At 52.9% G+C, this 25,964-nt stretch overlaps 1 protein-coding gene across 17 annotated transcripts in view; it reads right to left on the reverse strand.

Annotated features, from left to right (window-relative positions):
- The window catches only part of COL13A1 (collagen type XIII alpha 1 chain), a 279,468-nt gene that overhangs the window by 130,064 nt on the left and 123,440 nt on the right, over window positions 1-25,964 (reverse strand). For 15 of the 17 annotated variants that reach the window (XR_005016751.1, XR_005016748.1, XR_005016752.1 and 12 more), the window contains exon 1: window positions 15,210-16,038. The exons of the other annotated variants lie outside the window; for them this stretch is intronic. Coding sequence is in view for 4 of the 15 variants with exons in the window: in XM_036827814.1 (XP_036683709.1) it covers window positions 15,210-15,503 (294 nt within the window). In the remaining 11 variants the exon portion in view is untranslated. Of the gene's footprint in view, window positions 1-15,209; window positions 16,039-25,964 lie in introns of those variants that run through there. 17 annotated transcript variants of the gene reach the window in all.

A 25,964-nucleotide genomic window follows, 5' to 3' on the forward strand; every position in this document is an offset into this window, starting at 1 on the left:
TCAGGAGAGAGGCCTGGGTGAGAAAGGCAGAGCCGGGAATCAGGAGCATCCAGCAGGAGGGGCAGGAGACATGTGAGAGGGCAAAGCCACCAGGGACACAGAGGTGGGAAACTGGCTACCTTCAGGGTGTGGGTGTGCTCTCTTGGCCCGCCCAGTGGTTATCTTTGACAAGCATTACATCGGAACATCATCTCAGCCCTTTGAGAGTCTGGGCCTCAGCCCCACCCACTGACCCTCGTCTGCAGCTCATTCCTTCTAATACTCAACCCCAGGGATCCTTCCAGCCCCCGGTCCTTCAATCCACGGGCCCTTTCACCTTTCCACTGTTCCTCGCCTGCCATGTTTCACTTCCCTCCTTCTCAGCTCAAATTCTGTGGTCAGTGACTATAATCAGTCCCCAGGCTCCACCCTCGGCAGCCTTGATGCCCTTCCCCTTCAGCACATGCTCTCGGCCAAGCCACAAACCTGGTAGATGCAACGTTGCCACCCACCCCACTCCGGCACCAAGCAGCAGATGAAGCTGGGGAAAGCGCCCAGCCTTGCTGACTGGCCTCACTTCATTCATGATCATTATCTCAGAGGAAAGCCCAGCAAGCATACCCCAGTCCCTCCATCTCACTGTCCTAGTAGTTCTCACACCTTCTCTCTCCCCAACCCCAATGTCACTGTCACCTGATGACCCTGCGAAAACAGAAGCAACAGAAGAGCCCTTCCAGAGGCTCCCGCCCCGAGGCACACCCGCCCATCTGCATCTGTGCTCCCAGGTTAGGCCAACCCTCCACCAGTGCGCAGACAAGTCCCCCCTCCCGCCCTTATCCTGGGTCACTTACACCAGGGGTGAGCAAAGGTTTTCTGTGAAGGGCCAGCTAGTAAATATTTCAGGCTGTGTGAGCCACATGATCTCTGTCACAACCATTCAGCTCTACTGTCGTAGGCGAAAAGCAGAATAAGCACGGCGGTGTTCCCATAAAAACCTACTTACAAAAACAGCCTTCCAGTGGGATTTAGTGGTCGCTTGCCCACCCCCGATGCAATCTCTATGCAAACATGCTGTTCTTCCTCCCACCATAAAAAAGAAATGAAAAATCCTCATAGACCCTGTTTAGCTCTTTTCCTAGAAAAACTCCCTGAAGGAGGGTGTCTCACCTGCTCTCCCCTGGACCACTCCCACCAGGCTCTTACCCTCCCTCCACCTGGCTCGCTCTCCGTGAGGCGCCCCCCCCCCGCCCCCGGTCCCCAGCGCCCTTCTGTAATATACTTGCTAGCCTTCCTCCTTATTTTATTTTCTCCTTCAGATTTTGTTGTTGTTGTTGGCTTATTTATCTTGCTTATTGTCTCCATCCCTAGAAAGCAAGTTCCACAAGGACATGAATATTTTGATCTGTTTCATTCATTGCTATATCCTCAGTGCCTACAACATGGCCTGGCGCATGGTAGGTGCTCAATAAATATTTGTTGCTTAGGAGATTTCAGGTAGGTCTAGATTTCTGATCTCTCTTGTAAATGGGAAGATCCGGCAACACTGGCCTGTGGTAACAATTGGGTGGTGCTGAGTGATGGCTGCCCCTTTTAGGTGGGCATGTGCTGTCCAGCTAACCAGAGTACCACCCCACCCCCGGCCAGTCTCACCGACTTAGGTCACCAGCCTGGCCGCCTTAGGCATCAGAGTTTGAGACCCTTGGTTTGAAATCCCCAGGCTGAGGCTCAGGGGCAGGTGTAAAACTTTCTGAGGCCCTGGGGTGGACCCCCAGCGGCCCTGGACAGAAAAGCCTTCCTGCTTCACCCCTGCTGCAAGCCAGGGCCTCCTGGAATGCCCCACACAGCCAGAGCTGAAATACCACCAGCCTGATCATTGCAGCTATTAAAATGCCTGTATCAGTATCAAAGGGAAAATGCCAAGTGGCCACTCATGCTCCCCAGAGAATGCAGCTCCGGCCTGGCCTGGGGTTTAGGGCCCACTCCCTCCCCACGCTCAGCCACAGGCCTCTTAAAGGGCTCAGGCTCAACCTGGGCCCCTGTAATATGTGGGTGGGTCCAAGTTGTGGTGTGAGGAGGGAGCCCATAACAGAGGCCAGGTGAGCTCCTCACTCCACAGCCATGACCTTGAGCCTGGCACCTGCCCTCTCGGAGAATCTGCAAAATGGGGATATTACCTACCTGCCAACCTCTTAAGTGTTGCCGTGGAAAGTGCCTTGGAAACCATGAAGCACTTACCAGGTGGAATTATTAAATAGGAGTTAATATTAATAATAATATTCAGTAGCTACACATATAGAGCAGTAGATACCAGGCACTGGGCTAAGTGCTTTAGCATTTAATAGTTAATTTTTGATATTAGTGTATGACTCCTATTAGAACCCACCTGCCCTTGGAGGCTGTGGTGGGACTCTATTTTGGGTTAGCACAGCTGGCCCCCAAATCCCAATGAAGCATCACTCCATGGGGAGCTCGGCAGTATGGATACGTGCTTGAGCTACCTTTGGGAGTGCCAGGACCTTGGGGTCTAGTCCCAGCATTCCCACTAACTGTGTATTAAGAGAGAGATGTAACCCCTCTGGGCCTGGGTTTCCTCATCCATAAAATAGGAATACTATTAGTTATCCACTGGACCATACTGGACAGCTGGAGGGATAAAATGAGATCAGAAAACAAAAAGAGGGGTCCAGATGTGAAGAAGGGCGAGCACCTGCTGTGCCAGCCTGTTTTCCTGAGCGGCCAGATGAAGGCCACTTCTCTCTTGAGCTGGTGCCAGGCTTGCCTCCTTCCACCTGCCACAGTGGGGCTGGCCCGGCCTCATGCACTGCTGCCGACATGTGGTCACAGCCCTCCCCCTCCTGGGAAACTCAGACCCCCTCTTCCCACAAAGGAGAGGGTGATGGAGGGTCCTGTCTGCAGCCCTGTCTTTTGACCACAAGAACTAGAAGTTGAAGGAAGGAGCTTCCCATTGAAATGACCATGCTGGGCAAAGCTCTGGCCCCTGTGCCAGCATCTGATTACAATGCTGGCACAGAGTGGGTGCTCCATCCCAGCTGCTGGAGCTTTCTCATTACCCTGTGCCATAGCTGCTACTGCGCTGGTGCCCCATTGGAGACTGAGCTGGCCCTTTGAGGGCAGGGCCTGGTCTGGTGTCTCTGAGCCACACTTGAACCAAATTACTTACTTTTAGGCCTGTCCCCCGCTAGGATCTATCCCTGTGGTCCCAGGTGGGCTTTGGCCTGGGCTTGGGCAGAATTCAGATCAATGGAGATGAGGGTGGGGGAGGGCAATCCAGGGAGAAAAGCAAAGGCACGGAGGCAGGGCCAGGGCTGCACAGTGCTGGCTCTGTGGGCCGAATCCCAGGGACTGCAGGAGAGGGGCAGACGGGTTTTGTTAAGGGGACAGGCCTGCGTGTGGCTGCGTGCCCCGGAGTCCAGGCAGCCGAACCGAGTGAAATCGAAGCGGAGGAAATGGAGACACTCAACCCACCCCCACCAAAACTGGACTTGCCCCGTCTGCTCCGGGAGCCTGTGTGCTGGGAGCCGGACGGGGTGCCGTGGGGGGCCTGAGGAACTGTCTTCTCCCTCCCTCCCCCGTTCTCTTTGTGCAATGGACTTGGTGTCTGATCATAGACTCCCAGGGCCATGAAGCAGGGGCTGGAGGCTCCTCCAGATGCCACGAGCTGCCTCTGCCACCCTGCTTCACCAGAACCACGGAGAGATATTGCCCCAGGCTCTGCAGATCAGAAAATCGGGGAAGGAGGCGCCTGCCCCTGTGTGAACTTTCCAGCCTTCATATGAGAAAGTTCTTCCAGCTAAACTAGTCTCTGCTGCTGCCAGGGAGAAAGGAGCTGGGCCCTGGACTGTGCAGACGTGGGTGGGAGCCGGGTTAGCATGGGGCCTAGGACCTCCGGTTTCAGGGGCTCGGAGGTCATCCATGGACCCAGGGCAGGATGAAGCAGGGTCCCCCACAGTGGAGTGGGGAGGGGCTGGGGACAAGAGTGCTGGGACGGAAATCAGAGCCTCTCCCCCACTTCCTTCCCTTCCACAAATGGGTATCGAGCACCTACATCAGCAGAGCCATGCAAAGTGCCGGGGACCCACATGTGAGCGGAGCAGACGTGGAGGCTGTCCTCATGGAGCTTACTCTCTAGGGAGGGGCACATAAGAGTCTCCAAACCACACACATCAATGTGAAGCAGCCACTGTCATCAGAGCTCTGGCCAGCAGGGGCGAGGTGCTGAGAGCCAGTCCTGGGGCACCGACTAGGTTGGTTCATCGTGGGGAAGTGACAGCTGATCTGATATCTGAGGATGAGCAGCAACTGACCAGGGGAGGGGCCCAGGTACAGGGGAAACGGGCTAAGAGCTGATATAATACTGTGCTTCTTGTGAACCAGGCAGGAGTCTTGCACATATTAACTCACTCAGCACTCACAGCAGCCCATTCATGAACGCGGAAACTGAGACAGAGACAGGTGAATTAACTTGCACACAGCCAAGAAGGGCAGAGGCAGGATTTGAGCCTGGCTCTGAGCCCATGACTCTCTCTGTATGCCTGTGCCTGTGCGGGTGGGGGTGAGGGGAGATGGGCTCTTTTCGGGAGGTTGCAACATCTGTTACTGGAGAGACAGGCACTGCTCAAAGCACTTGTTTTAACTTTTTTTAATCCTAAAAACAACACTTATAATAAGATGGAGATACTCTTATCATCATCACCCCATTTTATAGAGATACAGCCCAAAGCACAAAGGGGTTAAACAACTTGCCCAGTGTCACACAGCCAGTAATTAGCAGAGCTGGACTTGAACCCGGCAATCTGGCTCCAGAGTCTGTGCTCTTAGCCATGACCGTGTACAGTCATTTGGCTAGACTTCAAAAGTGAGCAGAGGAGAGCCATGAGGCTAGAGAGGGTGGCAAGGGCCCCCTCCTGCAGGCCTCATAGACCATATTAAGAAGCAATAGGGGCTTCCCCGGTGGCGCAGTGGTTGAGAATCCGCCTGCCAATGCAGGGGACACGGGTTCGATCCCTGGTCCGGGAAGATCCCACATGCCGCGGAGCAACTAAGCTTGTGTGCCACAACTACTGAGCCTGTGCTCTAGAGCCCGTGAGCCACAACTACTGAGCCCGCGTGCCGCAACTACTGAAGCCCGCGCACCTAGAGCCCGTGCTCCACATTGAGAGAAGCCACTGCAATGAGAAGCCCGCGCACCGCAACGAAGAGTAGCCCCCGCTCGCCGCAACTAGAGGAAGCCCGCATGCAGCAACGAAGACCCAACCCAGCCAAATAAATAAATAAATAAATAAATAAAATTAAAAAAAAAAAAAGAAGCAATAGGAAGTCTCTGTAATCAGGGGAATGTGGTGATCATATTTAGACTTTTTGAAAGATTACCCTGGCTGCCATGTGGATGATGAAGAGGGCAGGGCAGGGTGAATGGGGGCAAATGAGTTAGGAGGCTCCCGCCGTGGCCTGGGGGAGCCAAGGGTAGCTCAGGTAGGGAGGTGCAGGCAGTGAGACAAAGAAGAAGACAGGTTTGTGGGAGGCCGAGAAGGTGCAGTCGGTAGGGCATGGAATCAGTGCAGTTGGACGCCAGTGCTGGGCATGCCAAGGTTCTGGGAGGGCCAGACTTCCTGCTCAGCTTGGAGACACTGAACGTGAGGTGCTGTCAAGACATGCTGGAGGAGTGGGATGACAGGTGTAGAATGGGTCTGGAGCTCTGACGAGATGAAGAACACACACAACATTACAGCCAGAGCTGTCTAATCATGGAACAGCCAGCTGCATAAGGTAGTGATCTCCCCGTCACTGAGGGAGTATAAGCCTGAGAATCAGGGATGTTGTCGGGGATTCCTTTTAGTACATAACTCCTTTCTTTCTAACATTCTGAGTTCGTGGAGTGGGGAGACGCTAGAGGTGGCAGGACTACCCTCCCCTCCCATGTCACCGAGTCTCCCCCTACCCCTGGGAAACCTCAGTGCCAGCTCACAGGGAAGTCACTAAGGTTGTTCCTGGAAAAGCCCCAGCTCATGCCCCTTTCTGCATCCCTGTCCCCAGAGGTCACCCTTCCTGTCCTGCCTTACAGGCCACCTTGTCAGAGCATGACCTGATGCAGAAAACCTCCAAGTGATGGCTTAAGAGGCACCTTCATGGGGCATCTGCAGCATAAGAGGTGACTGCAGGTGTAAAGTCCCTTGGATGGCAGAATCCCAGGCCCTGTGACAGCCTTTGGGGGGAAGACGTGTCCTTTGGGGGCAGCAGGGCCCCCCTTGCTGAACTTAAAGATCAGGTAGGGGACTCCTCTGGCGGCCCAGTGGTTAAGACTCTGTGCTCCCCTTGCAGGGGGCACGGGTTCCACCCCTGGTTGGGGAACTGGGATCCTGCATGCCACGTGAAAAGAACAGGTAGGAATGAGCCTCCTGGCGGGGGGCGGGTGTGGGAGCAGGTAGACCGGGCGAGCTGCCCACAGCAGGAAATGCCTGAGCCAAGGAAAGACTGAGAATTTGCTTTTGACGGCGGGCATGGAGGAGGCCTGGGAGGCTGGGGACGGGTGAGAGGAGAGAAAAGGGGGCTGAGGAGGCCCAGACCGTGTGGACTCCAGCCATGCGGGATTTCGGGAAAACCCACAATAGCCTCCAGGAGGGGAGACAGGGGCCCAGTGTCCCCTGGAAAGGCTGTGCCCGGCCTCTCAGGCAGGCAGTTCCACCCCTTTGTGCTCGGCTTGCCCTCCCTCTTTGAAGGCTCAGAGGAGTCCCCACTGCCAGCGCACCCATTCCCGCCCTTTGGGCCACAGAGAGTTTTCTGCAGGGAGGCCCACACCCAGGGCAGGAGGCCTGCAGAGGAGCGGGGAGTGTCCGCGTGCCGCTGCTGCTGGGGCCTGCCCGCCATGCAGCTGGGACCCCAGCCTGCCCCAGCCCTCCCAGCCCTTCCCCACACCCGGGCCTCAGTTTCCCTTGGAGGAAACTGCTGACTTCCTTTCTTTACGGAGGACTCAACAAGACTGCTTCTGAATATAAATGTTTCAGATGTTACATGAAATTCCTAAAAATCTTGAACGTTCTGGTATAATGTTATAAGTCATAATTCTAGTTATTACTTTAAAATGTATATCTCAGAAATAACTAAATTTCCTTGTCAATTGCATTATTATGAACTTTCATCATATCTTTAACTGTGGTCATTTTTAAGCCTTTTGTCATTTACAGACAGTTCTGGGTGTACTCTGATGCTTTTGCAAAAATGTTCCTATAAAAGGGTTTCATCGTAAGGAATTCATGGAAAAGACTCTGACAAGTACAAGTTTCTGGTAACTGACTATACTGCTGAACTGAATGAATAAGCATTTTCAGAACACTAATGGAAAACTGACGAATTCATAAAAGTGCTAACAAAAGATCAAGATGAAAAAAAAATTAATTACATGGGACTGAGTGAACTGATGAGGATGATTATAATTTTTGAGACTTTCTGTTTGAATAAAAAAAAAAAAAAAAAAAAGACTGCTTGTGGGAGGGACAGAATCCAACCAAAAGAGGTGGGAGAAGCATTCCTAAGGCTTCTGCTGAAACCTCCTTTCTTCTGGAGGGCAAAGTTGATTTTATTTTTTGAAAAACCAAGACCAAAACCCAAACCCAACAACCCCGCTCCAAAAAAATAAATCCCACTGCTTCCGCTTCTTTAACCGTCCCATACTTTCAAACTGTGCAGTGTACGGTAGGACTTTTATTGACATCTCATCGTGACCCTCATTACTGCCACCATCAGCCCCTGAAGCGCTGCTCAGGACTCAGGCGAGGGGTCTGGGGTAAACTGCACAGGATGCTTCTGGCTCAGGGGAACAGATACAGTCTCTGTCTCTGTCTCAAGTACTGTCAGCTGTGGAGTTTGTTAAACAACCTACTGCCAGACCCTACCCACGGGGATTCACATCAGGGTTTGGGGAAGGGGGTCAGCTTTGGTGTGTTTTAAAGTTCCGCCGGTGCCACTATGCAGCCAGCCCATCACCAGTCCAGGGACAGGCCTTTGAGGGTGTGCAGACATGAGAGAAGGAGGGGAGAGTCACTTAAAAAAGTTTAGTTACTATAGAACTTTTACCCCTATTTTGCTCCAAAAGGGGACACTCGGGCAGCTACAGAGGCAGACAGATAGACACACATTATATAGCAAAGCAGCAGGACAGAAGAGGGAGAAAGAAAAGCAAGGGCAGGGTGATAAAACAGAGCTGAGACTGGAGCTTATGCAAAACCTTCTGCCCGAAGGACTCTGCTCTGCCGTGGGGTGAACGCCAGATTTGGGGCTAAGCTTCCTAGAGGACAGTTCAATGTCCAAGAGACAAGACCCAACTCATCCCTCCTGGAAGCCTAAACATTCTGGAAGCCAAGGCTGGACAGGGACTTTCTAAGGGTCCTCATCACCAAGGCCTGCTGTATCAAAAGGCATTCTCAGCTCCATTCTTACAACAAAGATGGTAATGTGAGCTGATGCCAAGTCAGTTCGGTAAATGCCACCTCTGTGGGAGCTGAATCAGACTGAACTGAACAGGTCCCTAGCCCTGGCCTATGTGACCTGCCTCAGCTGACAGTGAAATATGGTACTTTATACAGATAGTATACACATGTGGCTCTGAATGCCAGCTTTGGGGCCAGACTGCCTGGGTTCAAGACCTGGCTCTGCTACTTACTAGCTGTGTGACCTTGGGAAAGTTATGCACCTTCTCTGGGCCTCTGCGTTCTCTTCCATAAGAAGGGAAGAGTAAAAATATAACAACTTCATAGGATTATTGTGAGAATTAACCGAATTAATAGATGTAAAGCTCTTTGGATAGTGCTTAATAAATATTAGCTATTAATAAACGTTGTAGACATGATACAGCCTCATTTTATCTCCACCAGTGATGAGGGACGTGGTAATGGTTACAGTTGCTATTAACTGAATCTTGCACCAACTCTGTGAGGAGGATGTTATCCCCATTTTTCAGATCAGGACACCGAGACTCAGGTCACACAACTATTTAGCAGCAGAGGTGCTGTGGGCTTGCCCACTTCACTGTTTTGCCCCAACCAAAACCACGCCAGGCAGCCTGGGCAGGTGAAGACAAAGCTCCTGACCCTTGGGAGTAGGGGATGGGAGGGGATAGATGCTCCTAGCTGCTCTGTACAGCTGGGGACACATCACACTGAGCTATCCCCACTCTCAGCCAGGACCAGGGGTTGCAGCTCTGACTGAAGAGGAGTTAATCATTTCACCCTCTACTGATTGCTGCGAAACACCCAGCTCCAGGGCACACCCCCTGAGCAAATGCTGAGCAGACAGCTGGGTCTGGGTTGTGGGCAGTGGGCGGAGGACAGCTGACTGAGACGGCTTCACTGGCCTCCAGCAGTAGGACCTTAAATCAGCAACTAATTGCTGAGGGCTGCCTACTTTGTGCAAAGCCACAGGCAAGACTTAGTCAAGGACTCAGAGACCAGTGACCTCCTATCCCTGCCACTGGGTTGTATGGGGTCAAATGGAGAGACAAGACGTTTAAAGGCAATGGAGAGGAGGGCACACTGCACAATGTGTTTGAAACTGAGCCATGGTTGGCAGATAGATTTTATCTTGTGCATTGACTCTAATAGACTGGGAGTGGCAGCCTGGAGAGCTGTGTCGAGAAAGATTCTGAGGCCTAGGTAGACTCACGGGGCATGTGCTGAGTGATTAGTAATGCCTGTCATGGTTCTCGGGTAAGAAAAGTCAGCACGTGCCCTGTCTATTTTCCTTCTCTGAGCTAGATGCTTGGCATGGCCAGGCAGTTCTGCAGGAAGTCGGAGCAGGGAGAGGGCCCATTTTGGGTCAGTGTGGTTTGGGAAGACTTTCCAGAGGGCACTGGGGCAAGTCTGGAATGATTAGGAATAAGGGAAAAAGGCATCTTTCTGAGGGTGTCAAATTGTGAAACTGTGCATAAGGCAGATGGCATACTGTTTCAGATGCTTTGACTTTCTCCCACCATCTTCTTACAAGGGCTGGCTACTTAATGAGGTCCTCAGTCTGGTTTGGAGCTACTTGCTAGTTTTAAGGCCTTTGGAGAAGCAATAAAACTTTAACAGCTCTCCCTAGTTTTATCTATAGTAAATATTGCTCTGTATTTTAAAAAATTAATTAGAATCAGGAAATAGCTCTTTATCTTGAACCTCAACTCTTGCTAGTTGGGTAGCAGTTTCCTGGAACAGTGTTGAAAAGGATTCTGAAGCTGTATGTAAGCTCAATGTGAAAGTGTGCGGCAATCAATTAATAATGTCTGATGAGGGCCAAGAAGTGGAGAGTGGAGTGTACACTTGCCTTGTCTTGGCCACCACTTGATCAGACAATTACTACTGTCCAGAAAGGAGAAGGTGTGGTTGGAGGAGAGGTGACTGATGGAGACAAGGGTTCTACCTCCAGCTCCTCTGATACCTGGTGTGCAGCTTTGGACCTGTTTTCCCATCAGTAGAGTGAGGGGACTGGACTCAAGGGTCTCTGAGGATCTTCCCTCTATTAATTCCCCATAAGACTAGTCATTTACTCACAGCGTGGAAAGAGGAGTAGTATTAGGATTGACTCAGTGGAGCGCTGGCTGCATCTGAGGGCACCTGGAACTAAGGTCTGTCCATTAACTGAGGTCCAGGCAGCTGTGATGTACACAGGACACTCTACACAGGCCCACACCCCACCATTCACACACTCTCCCTTTAAGAGCCTGCTCCTGTCCTCAATCCTAGAGGACCCCATCCAGAGCCCCAATCTCTCAGCCACTGCTCTGATCTCTCCTCCAAATGCTCCTGGAAAGAGCGCAATAAGGGGCTCCTGTACACACTCCACAAATGTAAAACATTCCCGTTACAATGGTTGCTATTATTATTTTTAGGGATGTGGGAGTCTGCCTGGGGTTCCCTCAACATTTTAGCTTGGAAGTTTCAACCACTTCCTCGCCCAGGGGTTTCCTGGGGTGGAAAATGCCCTCAACACCCAAAGGACTGGATCACAGATAGTGAGATGGAGGTACAGTGACATCAGTTTTCTCAGCTATAAAATGGGGTAATGAGAGCATCAATCCTTAGGGAAGTCGTGAGGAGTGAAAGAGATAATACACGCAGCACTGGGCCATTGTACACACCCTATAAATGCGGGACACTCCTATTAGAGATGCTGTTACTCCTGCTGTTGGGGATGGGAGTCTGCCTGGCATCCCTCAGCGTTCACCCTGAAGGAGGCTGCTGACACCCTTGCTCCCCCTTGGCCTGCAAAATGGATTTGGCAAGTTTAAATTCCACCCTCTTCTCTATCACCGCACACCGTCTGCCCAGCCCTAGGTGACATCTGATTTCCTCCATTTGGGCCGTTCCAGTTTCTGTTTTTACAGCAAGCAAATCAAGTAACAGGCAGCTGGAGCGCTCATTAAGGGTCCCAGACCGGGAGAGAGGCGCTGATGGGGGAAGAGCTGGAGCTGAGGCCTGGAAGCCACACTCCCAGCTCCCCTGAGCTGGCTCCTGCCCCCATGCTCCTCTCCTGGCCCTGACCCACCCCTCCCAGTGGCTCAGCCACTCAGATCTGGGCCTCTGCTCACATCAGCCCCGGCTCACCTCATTCCAGCTCATTCCTCTTCTCCCTACTGGGTATCCTCAGCCTGGCCTGCCAGCTCCCTCTTCCTCCTGTCTCACAGTCACAGCCTCTGCCCCCAGCATGCTGCTTTCCCCACTGGGATGAGTGGTGTGCATGTGCCCCCGGATTCCTGCCTCCAGGGCGTTGCCCAGGCTGTGTGCCTCCCCAGGATCGCTCTGCCCGATGCCCTGCCTCCATCCTTCAGGGAGTGGCCCGGGCTCACCTGCTCCAGGATGGACTGCCTGCCCCAGGTCCCCGGGAGCTCTCCAGACCTTTACAGAGAAGGAATCTGAGGTGCAGGTGCAGGGCATAGCTTACCTAAGGCCACACGGCTGGCAAAGCCCAGCTGGAATCCTGGCACATGGGGTGCCTTTGTGCCCCTCGCAGGCACGAACCCTCTGCATGTCCATTTCACAGAATCATTCTGCAACAAAACCATTCCCCCTCTCTCCTCTGCCAGGCCTTCTCACCCGGGGGTTTCCACTGGTCCCAGTTCTCACTTCTCTCCTCACCCTTCCTCACCTTTGCCCTTTGCTCTGACCTGGGAGAACAGACCTAGGAAAGGAAAGGGTGGAGGAAGGGCCTCCAGTTGCTCCTGAACACCTTTGATGGCCCAGAAGCTGCCTGCTCCTAGCACGGCGTCATCCCGTGGACCTTTCTGTGGTGACGTGCATGTTCTATGGCTGTGCTGTCTATCTGGTGGCCACTAGCTACAGGTACCTATTAAGCACTTCTTTGAAAGATGGCTAATGTGACCAAGGAACTACATTTTAGATTTTATTTAATTTAAATATAATGAGTGACATGTGACTAATGGTTACCATATTGGACAGGGCAGACCTTAGAGTGTCCCTTCCGGAGCCACTGGACTGCAGGCCCCGTCCAGGGGAGGCCTCCTGGGGTTATCACCATACAGACTAGACCACCTGCCCCCTCTACCCACAGGACCACTCCCTCCCTCTGGTCCCAACGCCCTCTGCTACTGGTCTCAGGTCCCACCACTGCGCCTGCCATTTCCATTCATTCCCCTGTCCCGCTAGTGCCCCTGACCAGGTCAGTGTCCCCTCTGGCTGCACTAGCCTCTTGTTTGGCCTCCCTGCTCTGCCCTGCTCTTCCACTCATTCTATGTACATTGTTGCCTTCCTCAAGACCCTTCCACGGCTCTCCAGTGCTCTTACAAAGAATGAACCGTCTCTAAGGCCCCTCTTGACCTAGGCTGCCTGTCTCTCTCCAGCCATATCTTCCACCACTCAGTCCCCCAAGGCAAACCCCTCCCTCTGGCTTTCGGCTTCCAGAAGTTGTTCCCTTTGCCCCGTACTCATCCCCACTTGCCTGGAAAACTCTTATTCACCCTTTAAGTCTTCACTTGAAAATCACTTTCCCAGGAAGCCCCTGCCATCGGGTAGCTGCATGGTAATCCATTCCCCAGATCTCCTCTGCTTCCATTATCGTAGCTTTTTTCACACGATGTGGTCACTGCCCATTCTCTTCTCTGTGTCCTATTTGCCTGTAAGTTCCAAAGGGCAGAAGTGTGCCCCCACAACGCCTGACCCACAGCTGGCTCTCAGGTTCAATTGCCGAATAAATGGATGAGGATGAACGAAGGAAGGTGGCGGGCAGAGTGGGGAGGGCACTGGAGGCAGGGTCACTGGAAGCTTAGGTTCCAGTCCTGGATCTTGCCACATGACTCTGGGTAACCTACTGCCCTTCTCTGGGCCTTAGTTTCCCCATCTGTAAAATGGGGGTCTAGAAGTCAGTAGGAATTTGGAGAGGAGGACTCAGCCTGGCAGATAATAACACTGTCAGCCCCAAGGCCCTGAGAGTATGATGCTTGGCCTGGCTAAGTCTTAAGCAGAGGAAGCCAAGATCTGGGAAAGGGCTGGGGCATGCCCTGGCCAGCAGGAGGGGCCAGGAAGGGGAGAGGATGCAGAGAGGAACTGAGCGGAACATTCAGGGTCAGATGTTTGTCCCTCAGCGGCCAGGGCCCCAGGAATCCCTGGGGCAGCCCTCACTGTCCTGACACCCTCCCCACCACCCAGCAGTCCCACGTGCACTGTCAACCAGCCGGCAAAGGCCGCCTGCCGGGACTGCTGAGTCCAGAGGCGTCCCTCGGAGTCCCAGGGGACCTTGGGTGGCCTGACAGAGCCCTCCAGCTTCTCTGAGGCCCGGTGGGGCATGGGAATGAGCTGAAAGTAGCAGTCATGGGTGCACTTCTGGCATCAGTAAACCTGCCCTGTGACCACCCTGTCTGCTCTGGCCCTCCGACCTCGCTCTCCGTGATCACCCTGGAGAGCTACTTTGGCAAGGAGCAGCCTTTGCCTGGTAGAGGCACCCAAGAAGAGCCCGGCTGTGGGGAACGGGTGCACCATCGGCACCCAATGCAGTTAGAGCTGGGCTCTGATGCTTGCTGTCATCACCACCGTTTTGATGGTAGAGTGGAACTCAGAGGGGTTAGGGTATTCACCCCAAGTTGCACAGCTTAAGTAGCAGAGTGGGGATAAAAACCAGGCCTGCTGGGCTCCACCTCCTGCTCGTCACTGTTCCATACCACCTCCTACTAAGTAAGAGGTCCCCTCCCAGTTCGTCCCCTCGGAATCCTTCCATGGCCAGCCTGTTCCAAGAGTTCTTCCCAGACTGCTGTGGCCTTTACCTGTGGGTCCTCTCCTTCATCTGGGCCCTGGATCCCTGTGCTGTCCAGATTCTCAGAAGTCACCAGGCCTCACGGTCTCCTGGCCCAGCCTTTACTCTGGTGGCACTAATGAGACTGTATGTCCCTACTTCCTGTGGTCTTTTCATGAACTCCCGAGATTGCCCTGGCTAAGAGACACTAGTGGCTTCTAATACACTTGGGTTCAAGGACATTTTGGAAATGGGAGAAAGCTCAGCATCCTTTTCCCAGAAAGACACACCGACACAAGATGTTGGGGACCATTCCAGGGAACCAGGGACAAGAAACCCAGCTTCAGGACAAGAGGGTAAGGGCTTATTCATGCCCAAGGACAGCAGAACCAGAACGACCAACACCTGGGCCCTAGCGTTCTGGGCAGGGACCAGGACACCACACCTTGCAAGGACTGCCCCCCTGTCCCCCTCAGCCCCTTGGATAACTCACTCGCTCTCTCTTCCCAAAGGAACATGGCAATAAAAGGCAGCACTGATCGTCGAGGGATAGATGGGGAGGGCCGCGGGGGCCCAGCAAGCCTCGGCCCCGGCCATCGGGCTCAAGTCCCACCGCGTGGGCGCTGGGCGGCTCTCACAACACCCTGGCGGGGTGCCGGGAGGGAGAAGTGGCGCCTGGCCGCCTTTGCGCGCCTCCGCGCCTTGCCTTTCCTCCACCTGCCCCGCGCGCTCAGGGCGACCCCGGCGCGGAACGCGGGAGACGCCTGCCAGAGGCTGGAGCTGAGGGGTCCCGCGCTAGCCGCCCAGGTCTTCCTGGCACCCTGCAGGACGGCGTCCGTCCCTGCCCCCACCCCTCCCGCAGACAACTGGTGCGAGGTCGGGGCGCACGGCGCGGCGGAAAGAGCAAGAGCCCACGGGCACTGGCTGGTTCAGAGTTTGGAAGCTGCGCGAGGGGGCGCCGCGGGGAGGGATAAAAGGCAGCAACAAAGAGCACAGACCTCATCCAGCAGTTGGTTGACTCGTCCCAAAATAGCCGGCTCCATTTGCTGCTCCCCACGGTCTGCTTCCAGGCGCTGCACCCGGGCCTGCAGCTCGGCTGTCCGAAAGTGGGCGAGCAGGCTGAGCGCCAGCGAGCAGAAGGCCAGCGCCAGTAGCCCGCACGACCCCGGGCTCGGCAGCCGCGCGCAGCGCTCCGCCGGCGCCACCGCCAGCGCCACCGTCCCGGGCGCGTCCAGCTCCCCAGGGCCGCGGGCACCGGCGGCTGTCGCTTTGCGGGAGCGCTCTGCTACCATCCCCTCGCGTATTGAGAACCAATAAATAAATAAATAGAATAAATAAAGGCGAGAGCCGCTGTCCAAAGGCGCGATCCAAGCTGCGGGACAGGGGGAAAGGGCTTGTGTCGCTGGAAAATGTCCCTATCCTTGGCTCCCGGCAAAGAGGATGGAAAAAATAGCAGCTGGAGGGGGAAAGCCGAAAAACACAACCAGCAGTAATTGGGGTACACCCAGGTGAGAAAAAAAAAGTTACTTCGAAGAACGTTCCAAGTCCAGGAAAGTTAGGGGAATCTGGCCGGCTCTCCTTTCCGCCCCGTCTTTCCCTTCAAGTATCTGCAGAGTCCTGGAGTTGGTTCTGCGCCGTCCGTCCTTCTTGGTGTCTCCCGTCTCCCGGGCGAGCCAGTTTCAGTCCCGGGGCGAAGGGGTGCACGTGGAGGGCCCCACGGGCAGAGGTGGGTCGTGGCCGCTGCCGAGGAGCGCTGGGGCCGATTCCGGCGCCTCTGTAACTTGACACACTAGCTGCGGCTGCACGGATCGGATGAGCAAGCCGTGCTACTTCCCAAACTAATCTCTCCCGCCCCGCTCCCTTCTCCTCCTCCCCGCTCCTCCTCCACCTCCTGCAGGGCCGACGGCTTGGATTTGTTTATTTATGCAAACTCGCCCAGGGTGGGGGGCGTGGTCTGCAGCGCCCGCTGCCCCCACCCACCGGCCCTGGGAGCCCCTCTCCCGCGCTCCCTGTCCCCTTTGAAGCGACACTTGGGGTTATTTATAGGCAGGAAGGGGGTGTGGAGTGGAGCTGGGGCTTCACTTCTCTCCCTTTCTCCGAATTCACACTGAGGGCCCTCTTTGCTTTCCTCATAAGTCATGGGTCCAGGCATCACTCTGCTTTCTAACAAGTTGGCAAAGCCAGCTTTTGGGATCCTCCAAGGAGCCCGGCTGAGTTACTGTCAGGCGTCTAGATGGATCTTTATCTCCCGAGCAGGACTATCTGAATCCCTTCAGCTGCCACTGGGCACCCCTGTCCTGTCTCATCCTCTCGCTTCCTACCCAAACCAGCTCCCCCTTGGTCTCCGTACCTCCCACGTCCTACAGCTGCCCCAGCGCCTTGGGTGGGGCTCATTTCTCCAACCGCATTTTTACTCCAGTGTGAAAAGTCAGCCCTCCAGGGGGGTAGCAGAACTGGTGCCATTGTCTCTCTTTTAGGACCAAGACATAAGGTACAGGTGAATAAAAACTGAGCAGAGGGTTATTCCAGGGTATCCAGTGGGCCAGTCAGTCCTGCCGCCTGCCAGTCCTCACCCCTCCTCTTCTTGTCTGCCATCAATCTGAGACCTGTTCCAGCCCTCCGCTGTCAGACCAGCCTGCCCCAAACATCGCAGCCATTAAAGGTGAGCAATTCTCTCCTCTGCTCCCTCCTGCTGTCATTTCCTATGTTCCAGTAGAGAACGCTGCCTGAAGGGCATTTTGTAGTTTCCTCTCTTCTCTTGTCACCTCTCCCATTTTAAGTAACATTTGTATCCCACGAGACTTTATCTCCTTGCACCTCTTGACATTCCTGCGAATGAGGTGATGGGACAGAGTTTATGGAGAAAGCCTACTTCCCAGGGAGAGTGGGGGTGGGGCGTAGGGCATAAAAGGCTGGTCCCTGAAATGTAAAAACTGAGGTGGGTAGGGTGACAGGAGTGTTTCTGTGATTCCATTTTATAATAACAGGGTTGCCAATTTCACGTTTTATATATTGACCTGATCAGGTTTAATATATAATCCAGTATCACAGCACACCTCAGAGTGTGGCATATTTAACAGAGTAACATAGCAACATAGTACTTATATCATAAATAATAAATGTTATAACATTGCCTGCCAGGTCAGTTAGCCACTAGGGAGGACTACAGGGATAGAAAGTGATGCTGCGGAAAGGACTGGTGGCCAGGAGCTCTGGGTCAGTTCCAGCTCTAGCATTTCCTTGATGTGGGACATTGGGTAAGTGTGTCTGTTTCCTTACCCTGTGATGGATATCTCAATTGAGCTGTAGAGAGTAATCCCTGAGAGAACACAGTGGTGTTGATGACCACCAGGGGGCGCCAGAGAATTTCTGCACTGAGAGGTACAAGCCCGGGGATCCAGGGACTTTGATTTGGCTCCACCTCCACATGCCCCAACCCAACCCACCCCCCAGGAATGGTAGTGGGAATGGAGGAATTAAACTAGGAGGGTAGTTTCATTCCTTCCTTATTCCACAAGCTGATCTTTTCCCTTTTAAGACTTTGGGACCCTCAGGAATGCTACGGCAGTGAAACCTAAAAGGTTTGGGGCTACAGCATCCTCTGTGATTGGGAGCTGAAGGGGGAGGGTGCAGCAGTACTAGCCTGACCCTTGCATCAGAAGTGACATGTCTGGTGGCTTCCCTGGTGGCGCAGTGGTTAAGAGTCCACTTGCCAATGCAGGGGACACGGTTTCGAGCCCTGGTCCGGGAAGATCCCACATGCCGCGGAGCAACTAAGCCCGTGCGCCACAACTACTGAGCCTGCACTCTAGAGCCTGCAAGCCACAACTACTGAGCCTGCATGCCACAACTACTGAAGCCCATGTGCCTAGAGCCCGTGCTCCGCAACAAGAGAGGCCACCGCAATGAGAAGCCCACGCACCACAAGAAGAGTAGTACCCACTTGCCACAACTAGAGAAAACCCACGCTCAGCAACGAAGACCCAACGCAGCCAAAAATAAATAAATAAAATAAATTTATAAAAAAAAAAAAAAAAAGGAAATGACATGCCTGAACCCTGAGGCATCCAGGGGGCTCTGGGGTCACAGAAACTCAGGAATTCTCTGTCAATGTTGGATCAATGTTCTGTCAATGTTGGAGTTAACATCTCTAGAAAACAGAATTTCTTGTTTGTAGCAAGAAGATAGACTTTCAGTGCTAACTCAAAGAGTTTGACTTTAATCTGTGGTCATGATTCCACTCCTAGATAAAAACAGATACTCTTGGGTGCCAGAATGGAAAGCTAAGAAAAAATGTCCCTGTACACACAAGTTGTACTGTTTCTAAAGTATTTTCTGTGTTTTTCTGCTTCCACATATTTGCTCGTGCTGGTCCCTCTGCCAGTGAAGTCCATCCTTCACTCACCTGTTCTCTGTACCTTAAAATCCTGCCAATGGCTCCGAGCTGAGTCCCTGTGGCTCTAGTGGGGTTGACCCCATACCTGGCTCTAGGGTATGTGAACTAACCTAACCAATTAGCATCTCCATCTCCCCTGGCTGCAGTGATTGGGCCCAAGATGGGTATGTGGCCCAGTTCAGGCTAAGGAGAATCAGGCTGGAATGATTGGGAAGGGAATGCTATTTCTTTGCAAAGGGCTTTCTGAAAGAGTAACAACTACCGCAGTGGGCAACTTGCCTGCGTTCTTAAAGATCCTGCCTGAGAATGAACCCAACACAGGAGGCAAGCAGAGGCGGAGAGACTGAGTCATGAAGACAGTATTTAAACCCTTGGATCAAACTGTGCCGAAGCTCATCCATGCCTGCACCCTGCATTTACAGGACTCATTTTTGCTCAAGCCGGTTTGAGTTGGGTTTCTTCTCCTGCAAGTAAAAGAAGCCAGAGCCACAGAAAGGGCCTCACTCCATCTTACTGAGTCAGAATCTCTGTGGTGGGAGTAGGGGCACAGGGAAGCCCAGGTTCCCATCCTGCTTACAGAAGCTCCCCAAGGGATTGGGATGTACATCCAAGGTCAGAAGGTCACTGCACTGCACACGGGACAGTGGGGGAACTTGTCCCTCCTGGGCTCGTTTCCATCTCTGATGATGACTTTCCCATGCAAACCCACAGCCCACATCTCCCAGCATTTCTCACCCGTGTCTCCAGCTGCTTCTGGCAGCTCTGTTTGGTGCTCTCCTCCCACACCACCTCACCTCACAGTCAACTTCCCCTGCCACTGCCTGGCTTTCATTCCCTCGGTGTGTGGCATAGGCATCGTCCTGAGGCTCAGGCTGGATGTTCACCTCCTCCCTCACCCTTACCCCCTTCATCCAATTGGGATCAAGTTCCTTACATTCCACCTGCTTAGTTTCTTTCAGATCTGTCCTTCCTTTTGGATTTCTCTGCTCCGCTGCCTGCCCCATGCCCAGTCCTCTAAACAGGTCCAACTCTCCCACACAGTAGCCCCAACTGGGAAACCTCACCCAAGGAGGCCTGGCCTGGGGACCTACCATAATCTCTCCCATACACTGCAGACTCCCTGTTCCTTATTTCTCTCCCAGGCTTTATGATCATGGGCATCACAGCCCTGCTTCTCAGCTCTGCTTCTGACTCCTGCATGTAGTGAGCAACAAGATAGAAGGAGCCTGGGCCCCTGGTGACTTTGTGCAGTTGAGGTGCCAGACAAGTTTAGACTTTCACACGAGTGAAGTAACTTACTTCATTTGAGCCACTGTTATCCTGGTCTGTCTTGTGTAGGCTAAATCATGTTCTAACTATGACCTGTGTCTTTTCCCTGCCCTAGGCTATGAGTTTCTAGAGATCAGGATGACTGTATTTATCTCTGTATGCTCAGTACTCAGCACAGTGTAGATGCCCAAGAAATAGTGGTTTGAATGAGTGAATGAGTGAATGAATGAGTGAATGAGCAAATGAATGAATGAATGAGCAAATGAATGAATGGATGGTTGGATGGATTCTAGTTCTGGTTCTCTCTCAGCTACATTAACCTGTGCATCTGCTTCCTTTTATGTAAGATTTAGAAACTCATGGGCAAGGAAAGGCAAGGAGAACTGGGATGTATAAGGGCCTTCCTAACTCACACATTCACCCATTCAGCAAATATTTATGGAGCACTTGCCAAGCCCTGTGCTGGTGCTGGGACACAGTGGTGAACAAGGCAGACTAATGGTGGAGGCCGACAGGGAGCTACAATGCAGGACAGAGAGGGTGCTCGGGGGATGAGACCTGAAGGCTGAGCAGAGTTAATCAGATAAAGGGGTGCAGGGAGGGCACGCCAAACAGGGGAACCTACCTGTACAAAAGCCTGGAGGGGAGGAACAGTGTGGTGTTTTGGGGAAATTGTCAGTGGTTCACTAAGGCTGAAATGTGGAGTGCAAAGGGACAGGGTGGGGGCTTCTGCTGAAGAGGTGGGCAGGGGCTGAGGAGGACAGAGGATTCGGACTTTGTCCTGAGGGCAAAGGGGAGCCATTGAAGGGGCTTTGCCCCTGTGCTGGGCGTCGGGAGGTACTGACCTGCACCAGATGGGGATCCCGAAGAGAATGAACCAAGGCCAGGCCTGGAGTAGAAATAAGGTGAGCAAGGCAGGCATTCTCTTGGGCTCAAGCTCTCAATCTTGCCCTTGTACAGGCTCTGAGATTAAATTAGTTTGCCCCAGGTTAGAGGACAGTAGCATGCAGTGTCTCTGAGGAGAGTGCATTGGGGTTTTGGGGGCCAGCCCGAGGCCCCTGCTTGGAGCTGCAGATAGGACATTTGGAAATGCCTTCTCCTGAGTCCCCACTTCCTTCCCACACAGCCACGCCAATCAGCTCACGGGCTGTGACTCTGCAGAGCTGAGGATGGGTGTCGAGGGGCAGGGGCTGCAGATGTGCGGGGGAGGGCCAGCCTGCCCAGGAGGCCCTGGGAGCCTTGTTAACCGAGGCCAAAACAAACTCTCTCATTAAGTAGAGAGCAGAGCCAAGTGCAGAGGCCACGCTGATGAAAACGCTGGGGGACCCTGTTCAGCAGGCTGAAGGGCTTGGAGGAGTTTGGATACTTATGGTTTCAGGCCATGAATGATTGTGTGCACGTGTGTTGGGGTGTGACCACCCCCCCCCAGCTCCCTCAACCTAGGGTCTCACTGTGTGTACTTGCCTTTTTCTGCTCCTGTGCTTTGGTACATGAGATCATGCACATTTCTGCACACACGTACAAGGAGGCACATGCAGGGGAGTGCAAATGCTGTGGGTGACCAGAGCTGCCCCACAGTACAACTGGGCTGTCTCCAAGCCACCCCCAGCGTGTGCGTGGATGAGGATGTGCCCCCGTATGTACATGTGCCCAGAATGGGTGTGTGCTGACCTACCCGTGTACAATCCGCTTTGGTCGAGATGTGTATATGAGAACATGTGCATGCTTCTGAATGGTCAGGACCCCAACCGTGCCTAGGAGAGAGAGTGCAGTAACCAGGACAGTATTTCAGGCATCTATAGCAGCATCACAGATGGCCCCAAACCTTAGTTCCTTAAACAGAATGATTTCTTATTTCTCACAATTCTGTGAGTTGATAGTGCTCAGTGGAGTGGTTCTTCTGTTCCAAGTAACATAGCTGAGGTCACACATGAGGCTGTGTTGTGGAAGCTTGGCTGGGAGCTCGGCTGGGGTTGGAACATTCCAGATGGCCTCTCATCCCCATGGGGCCACTCTAGGTGGCCTCTCATCATCCCACAGTCTATCCTGAGCTTCTTTATAGCATGGTGGCTGGCTTTCAAAGGGAGATTTCAAGTGCCAGTGGCAAGTGTTTATGACGCCTCTGCTTTTGTGACACTTGCTAATGTCTCATTGGCCAAAACAAGTCACCTGGCCAAGCCCAGATTCTTGTCGGGGAGGGAACTACCTATGAACTTGGTTCCAGATGGAATCCACAGATGTAGCTGTCTACCCCAGCCTGAGAAGAATGCCTGGTAGGGTGGGCTAGTGGACCTGTCCATAGACTCACTTGACCCTAAAAAGTTGGATTTGGGGAATATTGTGGTTAGCAAAGGTCATGCCCAACTGTCCACTCTACTGCCCAGACCCCAGCTTTCTCCTCATGACCTCTTGCAGGAACAGCTGGAGGCTCCAAACAGCCCACATCCCTCTGGTCTCAGGTGGTTCAAGAATAATTCGGCACAAATCTCCTACCTGGCCTCATTTCTTGGACAGCTCTGGAACCCATTTCCTGCTCACTTGGAGGCTGTTCTGAGTGGTTTCAGGTGCTGGCTCCACTGTTTACTAGCTGTGTGATCTTGGGCAAATTGTGTAGCCTCTCTGCACCTGCTTTTTTTTTTTAAATTTATTTATTTTATTTATTTATTTTTGGCTGTGTTGGGTCTTCGTTGCTGTGCGTGGGCTTTCTCTAGTTACGGCAAGCAGGGGCTACTCTTCGTTGCAGTGCGCGGGCTTCTCATTGTGGTGGCTTCTCTTTGCAGAGCATGGGCTCTAGGTGCTCGGGCTTCAGTAGTTGTGGCACACGGGCTCAGTAGTTGTGGCTTGTGGGCTCTAGAGCGCAGGCTCAGTAGTTGTGGTGCACGGGCTTAGTTGCTCCGCAGCATGTGGGATCTTCCTGGACCAGGGATCAAACCCGTGTCCTCTGCATTGGCAGGTGGATTCTTAACCACTTCTGCACCTGCTTTTAAAATATGAACTATGGGGAGAACAATTCCTATCTCCTACAGCCACTGTGAGTATTGGATGCAATGGTGCATGTTCAGTGCCATGTCAGTACTCAACACAGCCCAACATTGCCATTATAATAGCTGCAGAGACTGGGGACATACAGCAAAGACCAAACAAGAGTTCACATCTCCTCCCAAACTCTGTGTTCCTCCAACTGAGAGGAGGGATGGTGCAGGTCATTGATCCATCAGTCAGTCCACACCTACTATTGAGCTCCTGGTGGGAACAAGACCCAGTGTCAGGTGCTCACAGAGCGTGCGGTCCCATGGGGCCTTTGTAGGAACCTACATGCACAGGAAAGAGAACAGCAGTTCCAGGCAGAATGAACTGAGGGCCAAACAAACAGGCAGATGAGTAGTGGCTCAGGACTTGGAGAAGGAGAGAAAGGTGGAGACTTAGAGTTGGGTGAAGGTGCAGGATGGCTTCCTGGTAGAAGTGAGTACTGAGCAGGGCCCTTGAGCATGGCAAGATCCAGACAGAGGAGAGGACTGGGATAATAGAGCACAAGTTCCAAACTTTTGTGGTACGTCCTTGCCAGGGATGCATCATGTGACCACCTGACCCCCAACAGCCCTAACCATCTGTCCCTTCCATTCCTCTTGTCTCAGGTGGCATGGTCTGGTCATGTTTGGCATACATACCAACACTCCCATTCCCACATCATCAGCAGACATCACTAATCAACTATAGAACACCACTCCTAACATACACACACACATACATACTCACACACACACACAAACACTCTGCTTAGGCTTCTCAAAGCAGGAAGCTATTATCAATCTATTGAGGTTAGCGCTTGGGGTGAAACCATTTTGCTGACTCAGGCTGAGCTAAAACAAAGCACCACCTTTGAAATCCAGAAACGCTGAATCCTGGCCTCTCCATCTGCAAACTATGTTCCTTTCAGGTAGTGTCTTCACCTCTCTGGATCTCAGCCTCCTGCCTGGGGCAAGAGGATATTAATTCCTACTCAGGGGAGTGCTGAGAGACTCAAATGAGACCATGTGAGCTAGACTCTAATAAAGCACAAAATCCAAAAGAGATGATGGTGATGGTCACGCTGCAGCCAGACGTCAGAAGGCTCGAGCAAATGCATCCATTAAGGCCCCATTTGCAGCTTTTTGGAGGAAGAACAATCATTTCAGGAGTGAGAGTGAGACGTAGCCCCTCTGAGCTGTCAGCCCATGGAAACAGGGCTTGGAATCTGGGCCTCAGCCTAGGGATGGTGGAAGGGCGCCCCAAGCATGTACTTGGAGAAGAAGCCTAGGACTCAAGCTCTCCCTGATGGGGAGAAGAGCTGTCAGAAAGGCAGGCAACTGTGGGTTAAGAGACAGATGTTTTTGGTTGCTGACAGATGGGTAATGAAGAGCACAATTAGTTTACTGAAGCAGATCCTTGTTTACCAGCATCTGGGAACTGCAAGTTATGGTGTTGTATCTCTGCGTGCTCTCCTGTCCCCAGCCTTCTGCCCACCCCCATTGCTGTGGAACTCTTTGTCTTGACCACGGAGCTCTGTCTCTAAGCCTCAACTTAGGAGCGGCTCTCCTGGATTGAAGTGGACCCTACTTCACTTCTGAGCAAGGGGGGTAATACCCCTTGCTCAGAAGAACCGTTATAAATTCCCCAAGCCTCCACTGGTATATGACTCCTGCAGAAACTGCGCACAGAGAGGTCAGAATGTGGTCTAAGGTCACACAGCATACTAGTGGCAGCGCTGGATCTGGGCCAGGTCTCTTCCCTACCAGGTATGGCACAGCCCCCAGGTTCAAGTTTGGCCCAGTGTGTGGACTGCAGCCGATGGCCAGTAAATCCAAAGGAGGCTTTGCCCTCCCCACAGAGCTTTGCTCCCTCTTGTTCCTTCACCAGCAGTAGCTGTGAAAGCAGAACCGCCTGGAACATTTGTTCCTGTAAACTTCATTACAAAGGACTTCTTTTTCTTTCTCCTTTTCCTAAAGCCTGTTGCTTTGTTAAGGTCATTTCTAAAGTTGGGAGGGAAATGCCCTGTTTGTCTTTCCTATATGTCCCATCAGGAAATGAGGGCTCTTGCTTTCCCTGAGTGATCCGTTCCTGACGCTAGCTTGCCAGTGACAGTTGGGTCTGCTGAAGGTATATTAATTTGAGTCTTCCTTTGGCTTTATATGGCTCTGGGACAACATCTGGAAACAGATGTTTGCTTGGAGATGGAGCAGGAGCAGGAGGCATGGATCCAAAAGCAAGCCCCACCCCCCAGAGAAGGGGGGCAGACGTGCTGAGGGCTCCTACAGGCGCAGGCCATGGGCTGGTGCGGGAATTTTGCACGTTTGAAGGAATGGCGCCCTCTCTGGGCTAGGCACAGGCTGCTGCTACGCTGGGCCTGCCCAGGGATTAGGGTCAGTGCTGCAGAGGTGCTGGACTCTGTCCCCACAGCTCCCCTCTTTGCTCCATCCCATGGCCAAGGACTAGCAGTCCAGCTCCTTGAACATGTCAACTTTCTTGTTTTCCAGAGATGGAAAATTCCTGAAGGGCTGGAGACATCATCAGATTCAAATTTGTTGAGGTTCCAAATGTGAAGTGCAGGGCTTGGCGCATTATAATCCTCAGGACGAGAGTGATGATGGTAGGAATGGTAGTGATGGTGGGGGTGGAGGTGGTGGTAGAGACGACAGGGGTGGTCGTGTTAGGTGGGATAGGTCAATGTGGATACAAACTAGGTTATACACCTGCTCACCATGTTTCTCCCAGTTGCCATGTCTGTGCTTGGCACATGACCAATCTGGGCTAATCACAAGAGCACACATTTCTAGCCATTGTGATTGGCCCAGAAGGTAACCAAGCTGAACCAAGCAGGGAACTTCCCTGGGATTTTTCAATCTGAGCTTCGGAGATGAAAATTCTTTTGCTTTTGGGTCACTGAGCAGCCAGGATGTAAATCCCTGGCTCACACGGACAGGTGTCTGTCTACAGAAGAAAATTAAATGAACAGCAGAGAGAAGCGGAGATAAGAGATGGAGCATCCTTTTGGTGTGTGAGTCCCTTGGGAACAGTCATCCCTAGGAAGGTCTTGACCTTTCCAGTTAAA

This window comes from Balaenoptera musculus, chromosome 16, assembly GCF_009873245.2.
Source record: "Balaenoptera musculus isolate JJ_BM4_2016_0621 chromosome 16, mBalMus1.pri.v3, whole genome shotgun sequence".
Classification (NCBI taxonomy): Eukaryota; Metazoa; Chordata; class Mammalia; order Artiodactyla; family Balaenopteridae; genus Balaenoptera; species Balaenoptera musculus.